The sequence below is a fragment of the Anopheles ziemanni genome, chromosome 2 (assembly GCF_943734765.1).
Source record: "Anopheles ziemanni chromosome 2, idAnoZiCoDA_A2_x.2, whole genome shotgun sequence".
NCBI lineage: Eukaryota > Metazoa > Arthropoda > Insecta > Diptera > Culicidae > Anopheles > Anopheles ziemanni.
The window spans coordinates 20426985-20444289 of NC_080705.1; the positions used below are offsets into that span (position 1 = coordinate 20426985).

Genomic DNA, 17305 nt, shown 5'->3' on the forward strand with positions numbered 1-17305 from the left:
CGCATAAGTCAGGGTGTTTTGGCGTTACCGAAAATTTAAAAGAGTTCGGCGTACACCGATCAAGGTCATGCTGGCTTCGAAGATCAAGTCCATCTCCACTGTTTGTACGAGAGGAGGGGACGGTGTGGATTGTAAACATTTTCGTCTCTATGTTACTCGTACAGTGACAGGCAAGTTTAGCTTTACATATAGTCGGTCGAGCATTTGCGCAATATTCGGCAGTCGCGATAAGCATCCCCGTGTGGCAAGTGTATTCGTTACTGTTCAGCGGACAAATTCGGCCAGTGAAAAACTCCTCTGCTGATCGCGTTGCCAGCAGTATTGCGGAAGCATTCGTCCGGAGCAATTGAAATTCGCTAGTGGCGTCTGAGGGAAGTTAAAATGTTATCCAGTAATGTAGTGTTGAGGAAAAGTTTGGCCAAGGTTTGCGGTAGCACCTGGTCCGTACGTTGGCGTAGTGTGCAGGCTCAACCGGCCAGCGTTTCGACGGACGATGGAATCGATTCGGAATGGGAGTCGGCTAAACCGTACAGCTCTATACCCGGACCAAATATGTGGCAGCTATTCAGAGGTTTCGCCAAGGGAGGTAAGATATTGCGATTGGAGATGGCATCAACGGAAGGGCCATAGATGAACCTTTGTTTTCAGCCTGACGTCACGGCACCTGCTAATCACAAAAGCACCAGCTTGACGTGCGCTCCGTAGATCGATCAGATGAGACATAGTCACATCAGATGAGACACACACACCAGCGCATGTTCTAACCGTTCCGCGGAGTTGTTTTTTCGCGGTTGCCGCGATGATGCCGCTTCTATAATAATGACAACAAAACAGCTGGTGGTACGGTTGTTTGAACAACACGAGCGTAGTTTGGTATGGGTGTGTCGCTATGTAGACGCTACTGACCGTGCGTGTTTACAAACGTTTCTAATGATCGCACGACGACCTTCACGGTTAGAGTTCAAGTTGAAGTTGACGCTTGGGTGAAGGGATTGGTTTTCGTCCGACATCATTCACACCCGAGAATTTCGTTCTTTAAAGGCCGTTACGCCGATATGAGCCTTGTGGAGATACACAAGCGAATGCGGGACGACTATGGACCGATATTTAAAATGCCAGGCATGATGGGCAGGCGGGACATAGTAATGAGCTTCAATCCGGACGATTTTGAGAAAGTGTTCCGTACGGAGGGTGTGTGGCCGAAACGGCGAGGCTTGGATTCGATGACGTACTACCGGCAGAAGGTGCGCCCGGAAGTGTTTGGTGAATTGGGTGGTCTGGTGTCGGAGTAAGTAGGAAGCGATCGGTCGAAGGATCGGGTGAAGGGTTGCTTTGCTAAGGCGTTCGGTTTGGCGGTTTTCAGACAAGGTGAAAGCTGGCAGAAGATGCGGACGATCGTGAATCCAGTCATGATGCAACCGAAAACGATCAAGCTGTATGTCGATCAGGTGGATGAGGTTGCACGGGAGTTTATGACCATGTAAGCAACTACAAAAAGGGCCGAAAAAGATTCAATAATAATTTATCAATGTGACTTAATTAATTCAAGTGTAAGTAATTTACGCGACGCCAAGCAAGAGTTGCCGGCGAATTTTGACGAATGGATCAACCGGTGGGCGCTGGAAACCATGGGAGTACTAGCTCTAGACACGAGGCTAGGAGTTCTAAAGAAAGATCAAACGGCAGAAGCGAAGAAAATTTTAGCTGTAAGTAAAAGATGATAGATTCGATATTTCTTCTCTACTTACAAAACATCCATTATGACACAGTTGGTGCGTGCTATTTTCGATCTAATGTACGAGGTAGATGTTCTTCCATCAATGTGGAAATACTACAAAACACCAGCCTTCAATAAGTTGATGAAAGTTTCCGATGACCTGACGGAGTGAGTAGTTTTAACCAAAGATCGTTCATAAGAAGTTTATTTCAAGCCGTGTCCTATTTCCAATACAGTACTATTATGGCCAAAATCGAGGATGCCGTGGTCAAATTTGAGAACAACCCACCATCGGAGGGTAACCAAAGTGTCCTCGAGAAGCTGTTGAAGATCAACAAGCACGTGGCGGTGATTATGGCCCTGGATATGTTGATGGCAGGGGTTGACACGGTTTGTTGGGTCGACATCTTTGTGTGTTACAATTTCACTGGTCAACAGAACGATACTTCTTTTGCAGACTTCCTCAGGATCGATGGGTATTCTGTACTGTCTAGCAAAGAATCCTGACAAGCAGACTAAGCTTCGCGATGAGCTTCGTACAATTCTGCCTCGGAAGGACTCTCCCCTGACGGCGGAGAATATGCGCAATCTGCCATATCTGAGGGCTTGCATTAAGGAAGGGTTGCGCCTGTTTCCGCCAACTTCAGGCAATTTACGTGCGACGGGAAAAAACCTAGTTCTTCAGGGTTATCGCATTCCGATGGGTGTAAGTGTCAAAAACCCCTAAGATTATTTTTACCAAATCTTTGACTGTTATATAACTCGCTCCATTCCACAGACCGATTTTGCTATGGGATCTTTGGTGCTACAGCACGATGAAACGTTCTTCAAACGTGCGCAGGACTACTTGCCTGAACGTTGGCTCACGGAGCGCGATGGGGACATTCCGAGTGGTAAAGACACCAATCCGTTTATCTTCCTACCGTTTGGATTCGGCTCGAGAAGCTGCATCGGCAGACGGTTGGCCATGATGGAGATGGAGGTGATTACAGCGCGCCTCATCAGACAGTACGAGACTCGGTGGAACTACGAAGACTTCAAAACTCGTGCTACGCTGATCAATATTCCTGCGAATCCGTTGCGTTTCGAGTTGAAGGAGGTAGATCATTAAAGTGTTGGTTTTTTATGTGGGATTTTTATTATCGAACAAATATGTTATATTTAGTTATTAAGAGATGTTTGAAATACAAAAGTTCCTTTTTATTCTGTTTACCGTTTACCGTAAATTCCTGTATGAAACCGATAGTTATCAATGGAGCATTCAAGCCATGATCAAAATTGTCGAAATTGAGGGATGATTCATGACTTTTACCTTATTAGGTGAGGTTCTGTGTATCATCGACGATAAGACCGCTTATCATCCATGATAAACGAAGCTCGGCCAAATAAGGAAAATCCTCGATAAGATAAATGTTTCTACATGTTGAGCGGGGCTTCAATGAATTTGATCGGGTGTAGAATGTAGTGTAAGCTTATCGTTTCACCAGTGCGAACGGATTGTGAACCTAGCGGAGTAAATCATGGCTCTCGTACGACCTCAAGTCTGGAGTAGTATGCTATTTGCTGGACCCCTTAAGCCATCGCTGGTGTCCAGGAGGCTCCTAGTCTCTCAGGCAGCTCCAAATGTTGACTCGCGAGCCAGCGAATTCGTAGATCCTGAGTGGGAAACGGCCAGACCATACGGTGAAATTCCCGGACCATCATTTCTACAGGCTATAAAGGGTTTTCAGAAAGGAGGTAGCTTCTACGATTCCCTATTACTAGATAAATGTGTGGTATGTCAAATATTCACATCATCACACCGTTTCTTCCCCTTTCGTCAGGACGTTATGCGGACGTTAGTCTTCTTCAACTTCACCAGCGTATGCGTGAGGACTTTGGTGACCTTATTCGTGTGGCGGGTATGTTCGGACGAAATGATATTATTATGACGTACAGACCAGAGGACATCGAGAAGGTTTACCGCACCGAGGGTCATTGGCCGATACGGCGTGGTTTCGACAGTTTTACGTATTATCGGCAAAAGGTGCGACCGGACGTCTTCGGTGAAATGGGAGGCCTGGTGACGGAGTATGTCCAACGTCGATGAGACATGATGCTATTGGTGGTCTATTTCAATATTCTTTTTGTTATCTCACCTAGACACGGGGAGAAATGGCAAAAGATGCGGACAATCGTGAATCCCGTGATGATGCAACCGAAAACGATTAAACTGTACGTCGATCAGGTGGATGAGGTTGCTCGGGAGTTTATGAACATGTAAGAGAACAGAGTTAGCTTTACACCCGTACAGTGTCTCTAACAATGTGGTTACTTTTGTTTAAGTGTTTCCCAATTGAGAGACTCCAAAAACGAACTTCCGGCGGACTTTGATCAGTGGCTAAATCGGTGGGCGTTGGAGACTATGGGAGTATTGGCATTGGATACGAGGCTCGGGACGCTCAAGACGGACCAATCTGAGGAAGCCAAAAAAATCATCGCGGTACTGAAAAGGAAAGAATTGATTCTCCCTGAGAAAATAGGTTTAAATTCTGGAATTCTTTTTAGTTGGTGCGTGACGTGTTTGATTTGACCTACAAGTTGGATGTGGAGGTATCGTTATGGAAGTACTTCAAGACACCCACCTTTAAGAAGCTGATGGCTGTGTTCGACGAACTTACGAAGTAACTATACGCTACGTGTAATGTGTTTCATGCCTTTTCTTATATCTTTTTTGTCTTTTCATCTTCTGCTTAGCGTAATCATGGCCAAGATTGATGTTGCCGCATCGAGAATCCAGAACAGCCCATCGCACGCTGAAAACCAGAGTGTCCTGGAGAAGTTGCTAAAAATTGACAAACACGTCGCAATGATAATGTCTTTCGATATGTTAATGGCTGGAATTGACACGGTACGTATAGAGAAGCAAGAGGAAATTGAACTAGTTTTTATCTGAGCTGGACGCTATGTAGACTTCTTCTGGCACGGTGGGAATATTGTACTGTCTAGCCAAGAATCCGGAGAAACAGACGAAGCTGCGTGAGGAGCTGCGTACCATCATGCCGAAAAAGAACTCGCCACTGACACCGGAGAACATGCGAAACCTGCCATACCTGAGGGCATGCATTAAGGAGGGTTTGAGGCTGTACCAACCTATAGCCGGTAACATGCGCGCAACAGGACGTGACATCGTGATCCAAGGATATCAAATTCCAAAGGATGTAAGTATTCGTTGACCACTTGAGTCCATTTCTATTTCTAACTAACCTTTTTTTGTTTATAGACGGACATTGCTATGGGAACCGCACTTATGCAACGTACCGAGCAACACTTCAAGCGATCTATGGAGTATCTGCCCGAACGGTGGCTCACGGAGCGGCCGGAAGACGTTCCCAGTGGAAAGGACGCCAGTCCGTTTATCTTCCTGCCGTTCGGGTTCGGTTCCAGGAGCTGCATCGGCAAACGGTTGGCCATGATGGAGATGGAGATCATAACGGCCCGATTGGTGCGACAGTTTGATATGCGCTGGAACTACGACGATCTGAAGTTCCGTACGGCGCTGATTAACGTCGCCACCAATCCGTTGCAGTTCGAGCTGAAGGAGGTAGCGGAATAAGTGAAAATGTTTCAAACAAGCTGACGAAAGAGCTTCTGCATTGTTCATAAATATACCACAACTGCTTGTCTACGCTAACTATTATCTTGAATGTGAATCACCTGTCCTTGGCCTACACCAAACAATAATATTTAGATTATTAAAGTAACTACTCTCCATTCTTTAACTCAGAATTGCCGATCTGAGGGATGTGAAACATGAACTGCCCGATGATTTTGATCAGTGGCTCGAGACGATAGGGGTGTTGGTACTGAATGAAACTGAACGCACGAAATGCGTAAAGCTGAGGCGGCGGAAGAGGTTAAGGCCATCATTACGGTATGTTTAAAGATTGAGCTTGCTTTGGCTGTTTCTTTGCCATGGTCAATTTTTCCTTCCAAGATAATTCGGGACATTGCATGTTCTGGGAAAATACTAAACTCCAACAAGAATGTGGCAGTTGTGATGTCTTTAGATTTGATTTCCCCTGGGGTGGATTCGGTATGAAAAACTGTTAGAATACCCTTGGTAAAAGATCGTGCTCATAGAACTTCATTTACAGACATCCTCTGCAGTTAGTTGCGTTTTGTACTGCCGCGACCCTTATCGTTCCAATACACTCTGATACCGGACGCTGCTTATTGATGCTACCAAGATAGCGTACAAACATAACTCACACTCTCATACCTCCTTTGTGGCCACGCATAAGTCAGGGTGTTTTGATCATATACGATCAAGGTCATGCTGGCTTCGAAGATCAAATCCATCTCGACTGCTCGAAAGGAGGGAGCGAAGATCGTGTGAATTGTAAACATTGGTGTCTCTATGTTACTCGTACAGTGACAGGCAAGTTTAGCTTTACATATAGTCGGTCGAGCATTTGCGCAATATTCGGCAGTCGCGATAAGCAACCCCGTGTGGCAAGTGTATTCGTTACTGTTCAGCGGACAAATTCGGCCAGTGAAAAACTCCTCTGCTGATCGCGTTGCCAGCAGTATTGCGGAAGCATTCGTCCGGAGCAATTGAAATTCGCTAGTGGCGTCTGAAGGAAGTTAAAATGTTGTCCAGTAATGTAGTGTTGAGGAAAAGTTTGGCCAAGGTTTGCGGTAGCACCTGGTCCGTACGTTGGCGTAGTGTGCAGGCTCAACCGGCCAGCGTTTCCACGGACGATGGAATCGATTCGGAATGGGAGTCGGCTAAACCGTACAGCTCTATACCCGGACCAAATATGTGGCAGCTATTCAGAGGTTTCGCCAAGGGAGGTAAGATATTGCGATTGGAGGTGGCATCAACGGAAGAGCTGTTGATGAACCGTTGTATTTTGCCTGACGTCACGGCACCTGCTAATCATAAAAGCACCAGCTTGGCGTGCGCTCCGTAGATCGATCAGATGAGACATAGTCACACACACACCAGCGCATGTTCTAACCGTTCCGCGGAGTTGTTTTTTCGCGGTTGCCGCGATGATGCCGCTTCTATAATAATGACAACAAAACAGCTGGTGGTACGGTTGTTTGAACAACACGAGCGTAGTTTGGTATGGGTGTGTCGCTATGTAGACGCTACTGACCGTGCGTGTTTACAAACGTTTCTAATGATCGCACGACGACCTTCACGGTTAGAGTTCAAGTTGAAGTTGACGCTTGGGTGAAGGGATTGGGTTTCGTCCGAAATCATTCACACCCGGGAATTTCGTTCTTTAAAGGCCGTTACGCCGACATCAGCATTTTGGAGATGCACAAGCGAATGCGGGACGACTATGGACCGATATTTAAAATGCCAGGCATGATGGGCAGGCGGGACATGTTGTTAAGCTTCAATCCGGACGATTTTGAGAAAGTGTTCCGTACGGAGGGTGTGTGGCCGATGCGGCGAGGCTTGGATTCGATGACGTACTACCGGCAGAAGGTGCGCCCGGAAGTGTTTGGTGAATTGGGTGGTCTGGTGACGGAGTAAGTAGGAAGCGATCGGTCGAAGGATCGGGTGAAGGGTTGCTTTGCTAAAGCGTTCGGGTTGGCGGTTTTCAGACAAGGTGAAAGCTGGCAGAAGATGCGGACGATCGTGAATCCAGTCATGATGCAACCGAAAACGATCAAGCTGTATGTCGATCAGGTGGATGAGGTTGCACGGGAGTTTATGACCATGTAAGTAACTACAAAAAGGGCCGAAAAGGATTTCAATAATAATTTATCAATGTGACTTAATTAATTCAAGTGTAAGTAATTTACGCGACGCCAAGCAAGAGTTGCCGGCGAATTTTGACGAATGGATCAACCGGTGGGCGCTAGAAACCATGGGAGTACTAGCCCTAGACACGAGGCTAGGAGTTCTAAAGAAAGATCAAACGGCAGAAGCGAAGAAAATTTTAGCTGTAAGTAAAAGATAATAGATTCCTTACTTCGTTCATACTAATAAAATCTTCAATATGTCACAGTTGGTGCGTGCTATTTTCGATGGTGCATACGAGGTAGATGTTCTTCCATCAATGTGGAGGTACTACAAAACACCAGCCTTCAATAAGTTAATGAAAGTTTTCGATGAACTGACAGAGTGAGTAGTTTTAAGCAAAGATCGTTCATATGAAGTTTATTTCAAGCCGTGTCCTATTTCCAATATAGTACTATTATGGCCAAAATCGAGGATGCCGTGGTCAAATTTGAGAACAACCCACCATCGGAGGGTAACCAAAGTGTCCTCGAGAAGCTGTTGAAGATCAACAAGCACGTGGCGGTGATTATGGCCCTGGATATGTTGATGGCAGGGGTTGACACGGTTTGTTGGGTCGACATCTTTGTGTGTTACAATTTCACTGGTCAACAGAACGATACTTCTTTTGCAGACTTCCTCAGGATCGATGGGTATTCTGTACTGTCTAGCAAAGAATCCTGACAAGCAGACTAAGCTTCGCGATGAGCTTCGTACAATTCTGCCTCGGAAGGACTCTCCCCTGACGGCGGAGAATATGCGCAATCTGCCATATCTGAGGGCTTGCATTAAGGAAGGATTGCGCCTGTTTCCGCCAACTTCAGGCAATTTACGTGCAACGGGAAGAAACCTAGTCCTTCAGGGTTATCGCATTCCGATGGGTGTAAGTGTCAAAAAAGCATAAGGTTATTTATAGTAAATCTCTGACTATTAACTCTTTCATTCGCAGACCGATTTTGCGATGGGAACTATGGTGCTACAGCACGATGAAACGTTCTTCAAACGTGCGCAGGACTACCTGCCTGAACGTTGGCTTACCGAGCGCGATACGGACATTCCGAATGGTAAAGACACCAATCCGTTCATCTTCCTACCGTTCGGATTCGGCTCGAGAAGCTGCATCGGCAAACGGTTAGCCATGATGGAGATGGAGGTGATTATTGCGCGCCTCGTCCGACAGTACGAGACTCGGTGGAACTACGAAGACCTCAAAACTCGTGCTACGCTGATCAATATTCCTGCGAATCCGTTGCGTTTCGAGTTGAAGGAGGTAGATCATTAAAGTGTTGGTTTTTTATGTGGGATTTTTATAATTGAACAAATATGTTATATTTAGTTACTAAGAGATATTTGAAATACAAAAGTTCCTTTTTATTCTGCATGTCATAAAATTTACTCTAAATTCGCTTCTAGAACCGATCGTCAATGGAGTATTCAAGCCATGATCAAAATTGTCAAAATTGAAGGATGATTCCCAACTTTTACTTCATTAATTACGTTCTGTATATTATGGGCGATAAGACTGCTTATCATCCTTGAAACGAAACTCGGCCAAATCCGGAAAAGCCCGATAAGATATGTAAATGTATCTAACGTAATATGAGAAAAAATTTCGAACAAGCTGACGAAAGAACCTCTGTATGGTTCATAAATGTACGAATAACACATCTTCACACTAACTGTTATCTTGAATGTGAATCACCTGTCCTTGGCCTACACCAAAAAATATCACCAACTAATAATCTGAAAGTCATGTCAGCTATTTAAAGGGAAGAAATCAATGTGTGGATATCTAGCTTTTTTCGATTGCGTTATTCATTCGTGCCGCGCCAGATAACACCACGACCTCCTGATAAGCGCTGCTGGTGATAAGAACCTTCTGAGACTGGTTCCTCTTACACGTCTGTGTAATTTCGAGCAACACGAATCATTTGTCTCTGGAATTTCGTTGCAAACAGTTCAGAAGTTCGCTACAGGGCTTGTTAAAGTAGGGAAAGCGTGTGTAGCAGTTAAAAATAAGTTGGAAAATGGCTTTGCGATTGATAACACATCGTTCGCTGTTGGAGTCTATTCCATTCCACTCAAGCGTCTGTTTAAGACTTCAAAGTACGCACGCAGTCTCGCAGTCTGATGAAGCATTCGATCTCGAATGGCAATCGGCTAAACCTTATCATACCATTCCCTCGCCAACGACAATGCAGTTAATTAAAGGATTCAAAAAAGGAGGTGATAGACACTAATCATGTCAAATTTAGACATTGTTTCAAGCATACCGGTTACACTTTCTGCTCTACAGGTCGCTACGCCGACATTAGCATTACGGAAATGCACAAACGATGGCGTGAGGACTTTGGCAATCTAATTCGAGCTCGCCAGATGTTGGGTAAGCCGGATGTCATTTTGAGCTTCGGTCCGGAGGACTACGAAAAACTGTACCGCTCGGAGGGTGTGTGGCCGTTTCGCCGAACGCTGGACACTATTGCGTACTACCGGCAGAAAGTGCGACCGGAAATCTTTGGAAAAGGGGGAGGATTAACTACGGTGTAGGCAATAGTTATTCGTTGGTTGTGTGATAAGTATTTCCGAGAGATAATACTTTTCGTTGTACTTGCAGACAAGGTGAGGAGTGGCAAAAGATGCGAACGATGTTGAACCCCGTAATGATGAACCCGAAAACCATACAACTCTATGTGGACCAGATGGACGAAGTCGCTCGGGAATTTATGACGCTGTTAGAACCGACGAATTTTAACCCAGTCTATTAATTTTATAAAGTAACTATTCTCCATTCTTTGACTCAGAATTGCCGACCTGCGGGATGTGAAACATGAATTGCCCGATGATTTCGACCAGTGGCTCAATCGGTGGTCCCTCGAGACGATGGGGGTGTTGGCGCTGAACACCCGCTTTGGAATGCTCAAAGCTGAGGCGGCGGAAGAGGTTAAGGCCATCATTACGGTATGTTTGAAGATTGAGCTAACTTTGACTGTTTCCTTGCATAAAATTGTCAATTTTTTCCTCCAAGATGGTTCGGGACATTGCCGACCTCACTTACCGGTTGGATATAGAGCCTTCAATTTGGAAGTTTTACAAAACGGCTACCTTCAAAAAGCTGATGAAGCTAAACGATGACTTTACTAAGTAAGTGGAAGACTTGTTTAAAAGTTCATTTCACTTACGTTTCGGTTCCTTTATCTCTCAATCTAGTGTGATTATGGCAAAAGTCGACGAAGCCATTGTGAAGTACGAAAAACATCCGACAGCGGATGGGGGAGGTCAAAGTGTTCTGGAAAAATTGCTAAACGTCAACAAGAATGTGGCAGTTGTGATGTCTTTGGATTTAATTTCCGCTGGGGTGGATACGGTATGAAAAATTACAAGGAAAACCTTGGTAGAAGATCGTGCTCATAGAACTTCATTTTCAGACATCATCAGCAGTTAGTGGTGTTTTGTATTGCCTGGCGAAAGACCCCACGCGACAGGCTCGATTGCGTGCAGAACTCAAGACAATTCTACCACATAAAGATTCACCTTTGACGGGAGAAAACATGCGCAACCTTCCATATCTGAGGGCATGCATTAAGGAAGGGTTAAGGCTGTACCAACCAACCATTGGGAACATTCGAACCACCGCCCGAGATCTCGTCCTTCAAGGATATCAGATCCCTAAGGGAGTAAGTAAGAGTAACGACTACTGTTAAGGGAGATCTTCAACAAATTCTCCTCATCTTTTTCAGACTGATGTGGCAATGTTGGCTCCTATTCTGCAGCGGGATCAAACTTACTTCCCCCAGCCGGAAGCCTACTTACCGGAACGCTGGCTCTCGGAAAGATCTGAAGGCGTACCCAGCGCAAAGGATTCACATCCATTCATATTCCTTCCGTTCGGCTTCGGAGCAAGAAGTTGCATCGGCAAGCGAATGGCCATGCTGGAGATAGAAATCATTGTGGCGCGAATCGTTCGACAGTTTGAACTGCGCTGGAACTATGAGGACCTCAAGATGACGACTCGGCTGATCAGTGTTCCAGCCAATCCACTAAAGTTCGAGTTGAACGAAGTGGAAAACTGAGCATTTTAAGGTATTGAATCACTTTACAAAACTGCTATTCTTGAAAAAGCACATAAATTGTTGTATATTGCATAGGTTTGAAGATAACTATTAAATATTTAATGCATCTTATAACCATCTCATGTCAACCAGAACTGTGCAAATAAATATATTTTTGTACCTGTAATATGAAACATTGTACTACAATGAAAATGCATTTATTTGAATGAGTTTTTGCAATCAGTATGTGTCTAAAACATCATCCGAATAAACACAGTATGCTTCGAAATGCTTCTGGTAGGTGTCATTTATCGAGAAAAAAAGGGAACAACAAAAGATTACGAAAATGATAACATAATTTACTGCCCATGATGGCTCGGTTGCGACGTCGCCCAGTCGAAGGGTTTGCGCAAAGCAGAAGGTGCATTTTTATCGCATCCCATCGCACGCTGCATGTTACGCATGGTCCGAGTGTCCGAGTGCATTTTTCCCGCCACTTTCCGCTACAAGCGCCGGGGCGGTGAATAATTACTGAACAAATTCATTTAAATTGTGCATAATTTCTCAATTATTCAGCACACGACGGTAGCGAAATGGAAATGAGCATCCTGGCGAGTAATCAGCAGCGAGCGCTCGTTTCTAGCGGGCTCCTAAATGAAGGTATGGGCAAACCTAACAAGTGAAACACTGCGACTCTCGGGTGGGCCGTTGCATAAACGCTCTCGGTCACCTCGTGGTTCATGGTGAAAATGCATTTCTGCAGTAATGAAGAAAACCCCAATCGGAGCCGCAGACGTAGCAATGCGAAAGAAAATCGGTGCCTTCCATCGTCAACACATTAGAATGCAAATGAGGGCTTGGCGAAACGTTTCCGTTGTTTACTGGCGATTTATATTTTTTCTGGAAGAAAAACTGTTTTCTGGAGCAGAAGCTTTTCCTAGCACCGTGATGCGTCTGTTGCACATATGTTGTGCATGTTGTTTTTCACTCTACTTGCTGGACTGTTTACGTGGTGTTTACCCCTCGGGCAGAACGTCATCATCGAATGGTACTCGCACTAGTCACGATTTAGACCAACGATTAGCCACAAATGGCTGCTCCATCACCTCGAGCCCACCATTAGGCGACCGTCGGCGGGATTAATGTGCATCATTTTCACAATTTCATTAGCATCGTTAATGAGCTCGTGCATCGATGTACTCTTTTAAGGGTGCTTTTGCGCCTCATCTCCTCCGGTCTGTGTAGTATTCCTTTCTTTCAAGCGCACGCAATAAGTGGGTGTGCCTTCCTAATTGAATGCCTGATTTATATACCCTTCATGAAGGGAACCGAAACTGCATTAGAGGGTGTTGATAAACCACACATGCAATCTTTATTGTTTCCTTTTTTTTCGTCTCGCGTTTCATTAAGGTAAATATTTTCCCAGCGTTTCGGTTCACGAATCGACGGAAACGCACATGCGAAACGCTCACAGCGGATCATTTATTTTTGTCTTCCATCAGTTCCCGTAATGCACCGGGCGAATTAAAGGGTACGATGATTGCTCAGTACCTATTAAGAAAAATGTAATGTACTCACAAAACATTACCCGATCGTGCTCGTTATGGTTAGGGAAAATTGACTAAACATGTAGGGAAAATCTTGGATTTAACTTTATGGAGCATGCAACATGTTTTCAGTGCATTTAGAATCCGCGTAATGAGAAGGCTGTATCTAATAGAGATAACGAACAAACATTTAAAGCCCAATTATTAGTCGCTTTGAAGAAAACCTGTAGTGACTTGTTCTACAATATATTTCAGATAAAAAATCTTTTAGTTTGATGGTGTATGGAAACATACTGTATTTTTCATGCAAAGCTTTTTATAATTGTAAAAGTAATAATTGCTATGACTTTGGTGCCCACTACAAACTCTTTAAGATTTTTCAAGAGTTATTGTTAGTTAAAAAATCAACTTGAACAACGATGTAAACAATCCAATCCAGCTGCAACTCATTTATAATCTCCAAAAATGGAAGACAAATACGACGATCATTAAAAACGCACCATGAAAGCTCGACCGAGTCCCGAAATAACCCAAAGGAGATGTTTCTTTCGTGCGCTCCTCCTGCCCACCGCCAAATTCGATGCTCTTTACCCTCACGAGCGTAGCTCTTGATTGGATTCCAACCTCGCCCGCTCATAATGCCGCATCCTGCCGGCTGGTGCTTCTATTTTTTCCTCCCGTTGAGTTGCCTGAAAAACATGTTAAGTGTAACTAACTCATTATGGTCCGACAATCTTCGGGGCGGTCAGATGAAGTCAAGCTTTTTCTCATTTTGTATGTGGTGTTTCAGATGTTTTTTTTTGCCGTTTGTCTCGGGCCTTAAAATTGTTCCCCCACTCTCCCACCAGTGGCCTTTCTTCTCCACCTAACGAAAACAGACGATTCTAGAGGTTCAACGCCATCGTTGGCTCTAAGCCTTCTTGATAATCAAAATTTCCTCAGGTATCCATCCCTTATCCCTCCACCCCTTTGTGGGCCACTGACATCTTCCATGCTTACCAGGCTCCCCGTAGTGGTAGTGCGCAGCCCGCGTACCTCATCCCGCATCGGGTCGCGTTGGGCCACTCCTTCCGACTGTTTGGGAGAAAAACCGGAATAATAAGAACGAACCAGCAGAGCATCATCATAAGAACGACGCGAAAGACCCGAGTGGATTCCCGCGGTGCAGCCACGGGCTCTCGAATGGGTTGGGAGTTAATTTGGAAACTTTAAATTATCTCATTATGGATGATTTCTGTTTCTTGGAAGAATACAACACTGGAATGGGTGTTTTTTATTCCTACAAAGGTGCGCTAGGATGTTCTTTCACCGCGCCGCCATTGTAATGTTGGGGAGTGTGTTTTCTGCTTTTTGGATTTTCTTATTCATAGGCTTTCAAAGCATACGATGTTTCGAACACGTTTGATCGTACGTGGACGTACCTTTTGGTGGCGTTTGATTGCTAGTGTTAAAGTTGGAAGGTTTGTTTCAGGATTTCACTAATTCCGTTTGGCACGCACCGTACGTTTATGCAGGCAGAAAATTGACACATTACTTATATTGTGCTGCACGAACATCGACGATGAGTGGCGGAAAAAAAGGAAACCAACTAATCTTCAAATTTGCATGATCTTTTAGATGGTGGGTATGTCATTGCATGCAATAAAATTGCCTCATCGGACGTCGATTTTGCAATTCAATAGAACAACCGCTTGGAAAAATGCTAGAAAATAGTAGCCATTCCAAATTGGTTTCTCCTGGTTTTGCAACAAAATTGCTTGCTATTTGATAAAAAATGCAACAAGTCTCATTCCACTCGAATGGAAAATGCATCGAAAAGCAATTGCGTAACGTGGTCAATCGTTCTGGAATTGCTGCTCGCTGGTGAAGTAATTTATTCATTACTAAAACATGTACGCGGACTTGAAGCGCACCCCGAAAGGAAGGGGTAGCTTTCCCGAGAAACCATTAGCTTATCGTCACGGCAACGAGCTGCGTTTAGGGTTCAAAATTAAATGGCCAACTAAAGGATGATTGAAGGTGCATGACATGACGGACGCAATCGATTGCCACTTTGTCGGTATGCGAATCTGGTATGAGAAATTGCGCTAATTTGAGAACTCGATTGTTAACATGCGACCAACTTGATTTAAGGTAAGGTAATTAACCCTTATAGTGGTAGTGGTTGAGAGAATTTTTATCCACTCTAAATTATGTTACGTTTTAGGGTTGTATGGCAGTTTTCTTATGAGCTGTTTGTTTTAATTGAGAACTAGAAACTAGAGAAAATGTTTCCAGTGACTCATTGGAAACAAATGTGCCCAACAACTTTCCCATGCCAACGAACCTTGGCGTATTACTCACGAATTCCAACCCAAAGTTCACCTGATCGAAACGGATGTCAAACGCGGCTGAAATATGAAACTAATGTGATGCACGAACCCCAATTTAGTTCACCGATTGTCCCTCGTCATAAATCGCGTATGGGCTCCACCAATCGGCCAACATAATCCAGTATCGATGGCTCATTATTTTCCGCGCCATGCCGATACCACGCTCGGTAGCAGCCCGTCTCGAATTGCGTTCATTTAAAATTCAAAATTTCCTAGCCCATCACACAGCTTGGCTTCTGTTTTTTCGGGACGGGCCCTAGACTAGCTTTTCGTAGACCTGGGTCGTCAGAAGAAAAAAGCCTCGCTATTAACAGGCATGCCGATGTTTCAGATCTAATGAAAGTCGTCGCACCGTGCACTGGAAAAGGCAAGGTTCACGACGGTCTAACAACGATGGCCCGGTTGGGTTTTGGAAAAAAAACAAAACAACGTAATAAAATAAAAATATCCTCCCAAACGAATGCAACCTTTTCGGAAAATGATCATCTTCATCACGCCGCGTGACTAAAACAAAGCAACAGGCATTCAAAACGCAAAACAAAAAACGAACACCACCAAAAGTCGTGATAAATGATTCGCCTCTCTTTCACTCGGCGCGCGGACGGACGGGTCCGGCGGCGGGTTGGCTGATTATCAAAAATAACACATTAGTTCCCGTTTTTATTTCAATTTAGCGTGCCAACCTCCTCATCATCGTGCTCGCCGTCTCGTCAGCGTCAACATTGGCAGCGGTCTTGTTTTTCCCCATGTACCGTCAGCGTAGCATAAATATTTCATGGATTATGGAGATTTAAAACGGTTTTCAAACGAAACTGAACCCCGCGCTGTCGGTGGGTTTCGATATTTTTCGTACTATCAAAAGTCGGAAAGAATTTTACGGAATGAAAATAAGTTCGAGCCGACGAGCCAACAACATAAAACCGTCTCTCGGTGCCTACGAACGGAGAATTTGATATCGGACTGAAACGAGAAAGCAAAAAGAAGGAAAACCAACACCAGCGAGCAATCGGGTGAAAAAAGGATAAAACCAAAAAAATCAAGGAACACCATCGCTCGAAAAACTGCCACCGAATTGTCCGGCGGTTTTCGCGAACTTCGGTTCGTATGATCAACCGCGAGGGAACCAGGGGGGTTCTGCCCGGGGGCAGGAGTCAGCCAGGTGAGCAGCCTGTCACGTTTGAAATTGGCGGCCATTTTTATTCGTTCCGTCAAGCAGCACTTTCGGGCGAGTGGCTTTTATTATTGCCTCTTTCTTTTCCCGTTTGCTCCTTGGAGGTGGCTCGCGTTTTTGGATTTGGTGGCGAAAAGCGAAAGGTGGGTAGCGAAACGAATGAACGATGGTGTTTTTTTTCGATGCCTCTTGCATTTGTCTGTTCCCCTTTTCGCTAACGTATATTACGATGTCCCCACGGTGATCTTCGCGAAACCGCGAACCCTTATGGGATCCTTTTCCGCGGTTTCATTCGACGTCAGAATTGGTGCATATAAAAATAATATTTATTCGTGGGCTCTTGCTCGGTGTGTTCTTTTTGTTTTCGCATGGATTCTGGAAATGAAGCACGGTTGGACGACATAATTTTTAATGTCGATATTCGCTGTGTAGCTGTTTGTTGTTTGCTTCGGTGGAAACCCCTTTCCGGACAGCGTTTGCCATGGGAATTGGAAAAGAACACATTTTGATATTTTATGTTACGTGTTCATCCAACAAGGAAGGGTCGATGGGAAAGAATAGAAAAAAAAACAAGTTAGCAGAACGTGTTGTGTCGCGGTTTTACCAGAATGCGCCCCGCTGAGGGAGGTTGTTTTTTTATTTCCTAGGAAATTTTTTATGATTCGTTCTT

The 17305-nt window shown here is 44.7% G+C and overlaps 1 protein-coding gene across 1 annotated transcript; it reads left to right on the top strand.

Annotated features, from left to right (window-relative positions):
* The first annotated feature begins 381 nt into the window (after positions 1 to 381).
* Positions 382 to 16572, top strand: LOC131293149 (uncharacterized). Its single transcript, XM_058321227.1, has 31 exons — positions 382 to 586; positions 1042 to 1288; positions 1364 to 1480; positions 1550 to 1706; positions 1770 to 1885; positions 1954 to 2107; positions 2175 to 2423; positions 2496 to 2816; positions 3579 to 3787; positions 3860 to 3976; positions 4043 to 4199; positions 4265 to 4380; positions 4454 to 4607; positions 4669 to 4917; positions 4980 to 5300; positions 6328 to 6553; positions 6997 to 7243; positions 7319 to 7435; positions 7506 to 7662; positions 7726 to 7841; positions 7910 to 8063; positions 8131 to 8379; positions 8446 to 8766; positions 9698 to 9722; positions 9793 to 10039; positions 10298 to 10454; positions 10522 to 10637; positions 10704 to 10860; positions 10922 to 11170; positions 11234 to 11538; positions 16485 to 16572. The coding sequence occupies exons 1-31, from the start codon at positions 382 to 384 to the stop codon at positions 16570 to 16572; spliced, it is 5820 nt and encodes a 1939-aa protein (XP_058177210.1).
* Positions 16573 to 17305: the final 733 nt, after the last annotated feature.

Excerpts from the sequence above, each read along its gene's own strand:
- LOC131293149 (XM_058321227.1), top strand. The coding sequence starts at position 382 with ATGTTATCCAGTAATGTAGTGTTGAGGAAAAGTTTGGCCAAGGTTTGC. Across the intron at positions 3,977-4,042 it reads GCTCGGGAGTTTATGAACAT|TGTTTCCCAATTGAGAGACT; the intron begins GTAAGAGAACAG and ends CTTTTGTTTAAG. Across the intron at positions 5,301-6,327 it reads TGCAGTTCGAGCTGAAGGAG|TGGCGTCTGAAGGAAGTTAA; the intron begins GTAGCGGAATAA and ends GAAATTCGCTAG.